The 9,271-nt window shown below is 37.8% G+C and overlaps 1 protein-coding gene across 1 annotated transcript in view; it reads right to left on the bottom strand.

Annotated features, from left to right (window-relative positions):
- LOC106881300 (phosphatidylinositol-3,5-bisphosphate 3-phosphatase MTMR2) overlaps positions 1–5,920 on the bottom strand; it is a 53,900-nt gene extending 47,980 nt beyond the window's left edge. The window contains exon 1 of the mRNA XM_089361968.1: positions 4,656–5,920. Coding sequence (XP_089218094.1) covers positions 4,656–4,937 — 282 coding nt within the window. The 5' untranslated portion in view covers positions 4,938–5,920. The remainder of the gene's footprint in view (positions 1–4,655) is intronic.
- Between the last annotated feature and the right edge of the window lie 3,351 nt (positions 5,921–9,271).

Below are 9,271 nucleotides of genomic sequence, written 5' to 3'. Positions count from 1 at the left end.
TGTGGGCCTAATTTATCAAACAAAGAATGAATCTACAAAAATACAGAAGAACTAAAAGTGTCTCCTTTATAGAATGAACCAATTAATTAATTACATATGGCTAAATATATATATATGACTGGATATCTTATCTCTTCCATTTCATAACCAGATGTCAATAGAAAGACTAATTTATGATGTTAATTATCTATTTTAATTGTTACAGTGGCAAAACAAAGACATTTCAAAAAATCTGTTTTGTTATGAATGCTTTTCAGATTCTGTATAATAGTAACCTACATAACTATATCTGCTTGACTCTACATAACATGAGTTCATATAAGTTTGACTATATATACATATATACATATATATATATATATATATAATCATTATTGTCATCGTTTAATGTCCGCTTTCTATGCTGGCATGCGATGGACGGTTTGACTGAGGACTGGCAAACCAGAAGGTTGTACCGTGCTCCAATCTGATCTGGTAATATTTCTACAGCTGGATGCCCTTGCTAATGCCAACCACTCAGAGAGTGTAGTGGGTGCTTTTTACATGTCACCAGCATGGGAGCCAGTCAGGTGGCACTGGTAACAACCACGTTCAAATGGTGCTTTCTATGTGCCACTGGCACGGAGGCCAGTCAGGCGGCACACACACACACACACACATATATATATATATATATATACTCATATATGATTAACTGTATGGTAAGAAATTTGCTTCCCAACCACATGGTTTTAGGTTCAGTCCCATTCCATGGCACTTTGGGTGAATGGCTTCTACCATAGCCTTGGGCCAACCAAAGCTTTATGAGTAGTTTTGGTATATGGAAACTTAAAGAAGCCCATTGCATATGTATCTCATTGTTTCTCTCCTTCTTTTGAAATAAATTCATTCCTTTCCTCTTAATCCCTCCAGCTTCATAATCCCTTACGCTGAAGGGTTTCTTGCCTTGTTTGGGACTATCTAATAAAGGTATATATATTTGAGAAGGCACATGGCTTAGTGGTTAGGGTATTCAGCTCACTCTCATAAGGCCGTGTGTTCAATTCCTAGTGGTGGATCGTGTTCTAGAGCAACACACTTTATTTCATCCTTTCAGGGTTGACTGGGGTTAATGGGGTTGGTTAAACCCTTCCCTTAAAAACTGCTGGCTTTATGCCAAAATCTGAAACATCATCATCATCATCATCATTATTATTATCATTATTATTATTAAGGCAGCGAGCTGGCAGACTCGTTAGCACACCGGATGAAATGCTTGGCAGTATTTCATCTGCTGCTATGTTCTGAATTCAAATTCCGCCGAGGTTGACTTGACCTTTCATCTTTTCAGGGTCAATAAATTAAATACCAGTAAAACACTGGGGTTGATGTAAACGACTCATTTTCTCCCTCAAAATGGCTGCCCTTGTGGCCAAATTTGAAACCATTATTATATTTATTATTATCACTATTATTATTATTATTATTATTCAGTAGTTTTATTTTTATAACGTGCTTTCACTTCACTACCGAGCACAGCTCTGTGCGCCTTGGGTATGTGCTGTGGTGCTCTTATGTTTACTGTATTGAAAGTGTTTTGCGTAGAATGTGTGCAGTACCCAGTAGTGCAATTTTCTGTATGTTATATATATTTGTAAGTCCTGGTGTTTTTGTTATGTATTTGTCTGAATATTTTTTTATTATACCTAAGGCACCTACTATGATAGGAATTGTTTCTGTTTTTAGATTCCATCATTATTGTAACTTCCTCTGAATTTTGCATGTTTCCCATAACTTACCAAGTGGCACCTGATACCTGAGACAAAACTTACAACTGTCACTGGAAAGGCATAAACTAAACATTATCAATGATGATGATGATGATTAAGTTTGGCACCAGATGACAATCCTTCAGTGTAGTCAATTTAAAAGTTATAATTAATGTAACCATCCTTAATATTTGACTGGTGTGTATCATCATTTCCTGGCTCACCAGAAATAAGCCAACTAAAAATAAGCTGAACTATCAATGTTACTACGGCTTAAAGTCTGACATTCTATTCAGGACTCAATGCCATATCTGGGCTGATAAAATCAATACTCAGAGAGTGACAGGGATAATGAAAAACAATTCTTAACAGAAGCATCATCATCATTATCACTATCTTTATAATCATTCTCTGGACATCAATTTTTATGGGGGTTTTTTCTCAATAATTTTATTTTTTTTACTTTTAGTGGCACATGAAAAACAACATTCGAGCGTGGTCATCGCCATTGCTGCCAGACTGGCTCCCATGGAGGTGACACGTAAAAAACACCTTTTGAGCATGGTCGTTGCCAGTATTACCTGACTGGCCCTCGTGCCGGTGGCACGTAAAAGCACCCACAACACTCTCAGAGTGGTTGGCGTTAGGAAGGGCATCCAGCGGTAGAAACTCTGCCAGATCAGATTGGAGCCTGGTGCAGCCTTCTGGCTCGTCAGTCCTCAGTTGAACCATCCAACCCATGCCAGCATGGAAAGCGGACGTTAAATGACGATCATGATGATGATGATGATGATGATGATGATACTACCAAACACACATAAAAAGCAAAACAATAGTTAAACTATCTTCTTAGTATATAATGGTGGCAAGTTTTACATCATCTGAAAAGTCATTAGTTGAACTATTAGCACTCTTGCATTCTGGGGGTTTATTGGAGCATGTAAGTGACACTAGACCCCCAACAAACACCCATAAATTAAATGCACCTATCTGAGCCACAATCATGGCCTGTCGATCTGTGCCTCACAGCCACGATTGTGGCCCGTCATGCTTTATGGGTTAATCAACTCCCACTGGGCTGCAAAACTAAGTCAACTACTTGTAGAATATGTAAGGAATTTACTCAGAAACACTACCAATTCAACAAATTCAATACCCCAAAATTTAAGGATAATCAACACCACATTTAAAATATTTGATACCATAAAATTAAAGCTAAGTGCTGGCTCTTAGAGACGTTTATTTTTTTGTAAAGAGCTGAAAGGAATATGCTGCTATGTATTTATTTTATCTGACATTGCTAACATCTCTGCCACCTCACCTCGTTGTTAGTTTACAAAGTCACTGACTTTTCCCTTTTTTTTTAGTGACATGACTAAAAAGGAATTTATGATATTCACGCCTTTAACGAGATATTAGAATTATAATACAGGCCTCAAAATCATAGTGTCCTGACAACCATACCAAAGGCCACCAGAATTGGTATGTATCCAAAAGTAAGGAATATTAGTGGAGCTTTACAATAAAAATTGCAATTCCAGTGCAAACACAACAGTCTTGGGGTTTATTCTTTGGCGCAGGGAACAAAAATTGTTCAGTGTTGCAAGGCTCAACTGTCCATGTCTAGTCTAAAAAAAATGTGGAGAAAATGGTAAACTGAGGAACTTGCAGCCCTTGTATTCTGGTTAGAAGGCCTTCGTTTGTAACGATAACATTGGGTGGGATGCACTGCGCCAAGTAACAACAAATTTGCAAAAAAGCCTCAAAATACTGGAGTTTTAAACTATACCAAAGTTTACTGAAACACTCTTCCTACTGAAACAATTGCAGAAGTACTTGGCTAGCAATAAGCCATTGTACTTGGCATTCATTGTCCTGGAGAAGGCTTTTGATAGGATTCCAGAATCTGTAATCTGGTGATCACAAAAAAAATTATTGACAGCTGAACGGCTAACAAGGGTTGTGCAAAATATGTACAGCAGTGCAGTCTGCAAGAAATGACTACAGAGATGAATTTAGCCAACAGGGGTGGGGGCACAAAAGGCTCACTCCTCATCTTCCTCCTGTTTATTATAGTCCTCCGTCTATATACAGATGACCAAGCTCTTGTAGCTAATTTAGCACATTTAGAGATGGAATTCCAGACCGACCCATACACACACACACACACACACACATCACAGCAGAGGTAGGTGACCCTCAAGCATAGTTGCTAGAGGGAAAATACGATGGGAAAAAATGTTTAGGAGTTATTACTTCGACTAGAAACTGTTTTTCTCTCAGAGTGAAGGGCAGACTGTATGATGTCTGATGTGTGTGTGTGTGTGTGTGTGTGTGTACGTGAGTTGACACATTGTACGTGTATCTACAAAATGAAACTTGAAATTTTGAACAGAGGGAGGAGCGCACACATGTTTATTTCACACACATACACGCGCGCGTGTGTTTATACGGTTTATACATTATGTCTATGCTTGCGTACACAAATTTATACGTGATGCCACGATATGGATATACTTCCTAAATGAATTATACAAAGATAAAATGTTAATAACTTTATACACTTTCTTAATATAATTGTCTATGGAACAAGTCAATGTTACGATGTGCATCTGTGTGTGTGTGTGTGTGTATATATATATATATATATACATACATTATATATATATATATATATATATAATCCACAACCGTTAGTTCGAGAAAATATATTTGTCAAATTAACAATTATGGATTAAATGTTTCTATACTGTAAGGTTTATTCTTGGAGTTCTTCATTCTTAGTGACAGACATAGATTCTTTGAATTTGTTACCCTCTGGAGTATATACGTAGTTGCCCGAGGAGTCAGAAAAAATACCCATTTACGTGTGTGTGTGTGTTGTATGTATATATAGATGTCACTTACCTTGACAGTGGCAGGTTCCGAAGTTGATAAAACAGCGCTGTGAGCAACGTTGACGGTGGTCGCTGCCGGGACATTTTCCGAAGATGTCGATGTCGAGGAACAGAGTGATTTGGAAGGCGAGCCAGCACTCTCTTTTGAACTGGTACTTGGAGACTGTTGAGGCATGGAACGGTCCGAAGTGGACACTGATTCACTACTGGCACCAGTGGTAGACCGACTGGCCCCAGTAGATACACTAACAGTTCCACCATCGTATAAATCGGAATTCTCTCGAGGATCCATGAGTGTTTCTTTAGACGACACCGACAAACTGGGTGGGGGAGAAAAAAGTCTTTCGAAAGTGAAGAGGGAAATATATAGCTACATGTATATATAAATAAATAAATAGACAGTGTTTGCCACAGCGTGTGAGATTATATTCATATAAATATATACATATATATACACCTTATTTGTATATATGTATATATATATAACTGTTTAATAACAACATTAACCTGTAAATGACAGCTTTAGGTGGAGAGCGGCAGTAACAAGGGAAGTCACTCCACACTGCTACTTAAATAGTTTCTTAACACCTGGTCTTTAGGTATGTTTCGCAGTAAATTACTTCCTTGTATAGGACAAGTTTAAAGACTAAATTAAGTTTAAAATATACAAATTTGCTAATTCTTTTTTTTTTGTGGGGGGGGTGAACACAAGTATATTACTTGTATTTATTTGCTTCCGGAGAGAAAAAAGGAGGTACTGATTAAAATAAGCCAAGTCTAAAGACAAAATTAAATATAGAAGATACAGATTTAATAATACATTTTTTTTCTTAATTACAAGAATGTGTTTTGGATTTACTGAATTCTAATATATTACCAGTATTTCAATTCTTTAAATTTAGTCCAAGAAGAAAGAAAAAGTGGTATAGCTCCCACAGACATTGATTTGTGCTTCCTGGCGAATGAGGTCTTTCCAATTTATATGTTCAGCGAGGCAGTGAGTATGCCGGACAAAATGCTTTGCGACATTTCATCCGGTTTTACATTCCAAGTTGAAATTCCGCCGAGGTCAACTTTGCCCTTCGTCCTTCCGGAGCCGACTTACGCCCGCCCCCATAAATTTCAGGCCTTCTGCCTGAAATTTCAACTTCAACTTCTTTTAATTATCTGAAGAGAAAAAACATGGATGATCAGAAGGAGGTGAGTGAAAGGATAGCTCGTGGTAGACAGAAGAAGAATAAAATAGTGTTGGTTTGATACATAATGAACTTGTATGTAGTGCTCGGATGCACTACAACATATTTGAACCGATTAAATTGGATTAATAGATATTAATAATCCTTTCTACTATAGGCACAAAGCCTGAAGTCTGTGGGGAGGATGGGCTAATCGATTACATTGATACCAGTGCTTTACTGGTATTTATTTCAGCGATTCCAAAATGATGAAAAGCAAAGTCAACCTTGGTGGAACTTGAACACAGAACATAAAGCCAGAAAAAAATGCTGCTAAGCATTTTGTCCAACATGTTAACAACTCACCCAGCTCGCCGCTTTTGGAGAATATTGGCTTCAAATTTTGACACAGGGCCAGCAATTTCGAGGGGGTGGGGGCTAAGTCGATTGTATCGACCCCAATGCTCAACTGGTACTTATTTTATCGACCCCTAAAGGATGAAAGGCAAGATCTGTAAAGAAGTAAATTGTGTTTTATAGAGACGTCAATAGTGTAAATGAATGCATGAATACATCAGATGTACTTTGAGTATATAGAAAGGAACTTAATAGAAATGCTTGTAGAAAATATGGGAGATGACGGCATTGAGTTTGGTTGATACTGCTTGTGCACATGGAAGAAGAATGGTTCTTGTGTAGCAAATGCGATAGGACCTAACTACAAGCCGGTAATCCTTCGAGAAACGAAGTAAAGGAATTCAATTAAACATGGTTGCAGCCACATTATATAAGTGACAATCGGACATAGCATAGGTGCACCTATTTATTCGGCTAATCACAAACCGAATAAAGCTGTAGACTTACAGCGTCGTTTGTGCCTACCTTAAGATTTAAAATGTGTGTTAACTAATGCTAATACCGACATACTACAGAGTGACTGTTGTGTGTGAATGTTTACTTTATTGATACCGGAAAGATGAAAGACCAGGTCAGTTTTAGCTAACAGTCTTGCTAAATACTATGAGATATTTCCCCCTGCATCCTGCAAATTCACTGATGTTGTTATATCTCCAATATGCAAATTGACGACAACATCCAGGGGCGGATCCGGGGTGGGGGCTTGAGGAGCACATTCCCCACTCAACAAAAGAAGTGCACCCTTCTAAATAATGTTATTATGCCCTTTTCTCCTGGAATTGTATTCCCTCCTGACCTTGTGCCCCCCCCCCCCTTCGAAAAGTTCCCGGGACCACGCCTGACATCAGTGAAATGTGTTTTATTCAGAGCAATAATCGTATAGCACTTGACACCATTTTTAATCTTTCTTTTGCTAAGCAATGAGGATAAATTTTTTTAATAAGCTTATATATTATGTACCAAGCCACGATGTAATCCTAGCAGTTAATCTACAGAAATGTGTGAATGCTTTATAAGTGTAAAATACCAAATATATTTTCTTTTAGTTATACTACACGCACGCTGTAACCTGAACCAATAAAAAGTTGATAGTTCCAGAGATACGGAAAAGATTAACGAAAAGACATTTCTATAAAATGTCATTTTATTCTGGTATAAATAGACATGTCAGTCACAATTGATCCTGTCAAAACAAACAATTCGAACATATAGGGTTATCACAGTATAAAAATGGCAACATACAATTTATATAGTATAACATGATTGAATGCACAGACGTATGACATGACCGTTTGCAAAGCTACACCAACCAGTCAAGACAAATAATAGCAGTTTGTAATAAAACGTTCAGTTAAATAATAACTGAATGTGGGAGGAGGGGGTTCATATTCATAAAAATGTTCATGAGAAAATATTTCTAACAATATAAAATGTTTATTGTGCCTTGTCATAATGTATGAATGAGGGTGTCTTTCAATGCCCGGAGCGAGTCACGGAAGGTTTTACTTTCACCCCTGACGCTAGTGATGTGCAAGGAGATGCATAGTTGCCCTTATTCTTGAGGTGGCGTTGCAGCATTGTGGGTGTGAATTTCAGAGGGGTTTTTTTGCTTACATTAGTGTATTCTTCTGCCATCACTTTATGTTTTGTAAGTGCTGAATAGATTTTAAGCTTGTAGTGGCGCGAAATTATAGCTGCCATTGAGGAAGTACTATTTTGCGCATGCGCAGGGGACTTTACCACCGGAAGCCCCTCGAGTTGCGCATGCATAGTAAAACTCGTACTTAAACAGTTAGTTTCACTTTGTTAGCGAGTTGAGCTCAGACCTTCTACATGACAATACCTCACTCCTCCACGAAGCACTTTTACACTGTTCTCTGGCAGGCATCAAGGAAGCCCTTAACCTTCCATTACTAAACTACAACTAAATCAGCGGCTGCTAAGCTGAATGACAGGAATTGTGAAACCAAGTATCATCATAAATAAAACCTTTTTATTATATTGTTAATTGTTCTATTGTCTCTTCATTCACCATCTCGTGCTCTACGTTTCTTCACTGCAATGAAAGAGACGCAAAACTGTTTTACTGATAGACATGAATAATGCCGAAAACAGTGTTATTAGCACTACACTCACCTAAACATCACCGAAACTATCATCGCTTTTGATTATCAACTACCAAAAACATTCCATTTGCTTTTAACTCATTCCTTTGTTTTGTTTAGCATTGTCCTGTCTATAGATTTAGTCTTAATTAAAATAATTGTGTGAGGTTGCCACATTAATTTTGTTAACCCTTCGAGCCCGCTGTCCAATGACTGAAACAAGTAGAAAGTAAAGGTATTATCTTTTATCTCATACTATTTACTTGTTTCATTCTCTGGACTGCGGCCATTCTGGGGCACCATATTGAATGTTTTAGTCGAATAAATTGACTGCAATTTTTTTTTTTATAGCCTGGAACTTATTCTATCAGTCTTTTTTCCCAAATTGCTAAGTGATGGGGACGTAAACAAACTAACACTGGTTGTCAAGCGGTGGTGACACACACACACACACATACGCACACACACAACAGGCTTCTTTCAGTTTTCTCCTACTCACAAGGCTTTTGTCAGCTGGGCCCCTTCTGTGTTATGCAGTGGGAATGAACCTGGAACTATAAGGTTGGGAGGCAAACTTCCTACCATACAGCCATGCCTCATCATTGTCATTTACTTTTACAGACATCAACGAACAATTGCTGAACTTGTTGATATGACTGGTGTGTCCTGGAACTCCTGCCAACCATTTTTGAATGAGGAATTGCGAATGAAAAGAGTTGCAGCAAAATTTTATGTCTTGCTTATTGACAGAAGATCAAAAGCAGTCACGACTGAATGCACAACATGAACTGAAAGAACAATTAGAAGTTGATCCAGACCCTTTTTTTCAAATGTCATCTCTGGTGATGAAAGCTGGTGCTACAGAATTTGCAGATGTGGAAGAGGTGAAGAAAAAGACGATGGAGACATCAAAAAGGCATTAATTAGCA

Source organism: Octopus bimaculoides, chromosome 13, assembly GCF_046866305.1.
Source record: "Octopus bimaculoides isolate indiv1 chromosome 13, ASM4686630v1, whole genome shotgun sequence".
In the NCBI taxonomy this organism is placed as follows: Eukaryota; Metazoa; Mollusca; class Cephalopoda; order Octopoda; family Octopodidae; genus Octopus; species Octopus bimaculoides.
Note: the sequence above shows the minus strand (reverse complement) of the source record. Positions and strands in the feature narration are given on the sequence as shown.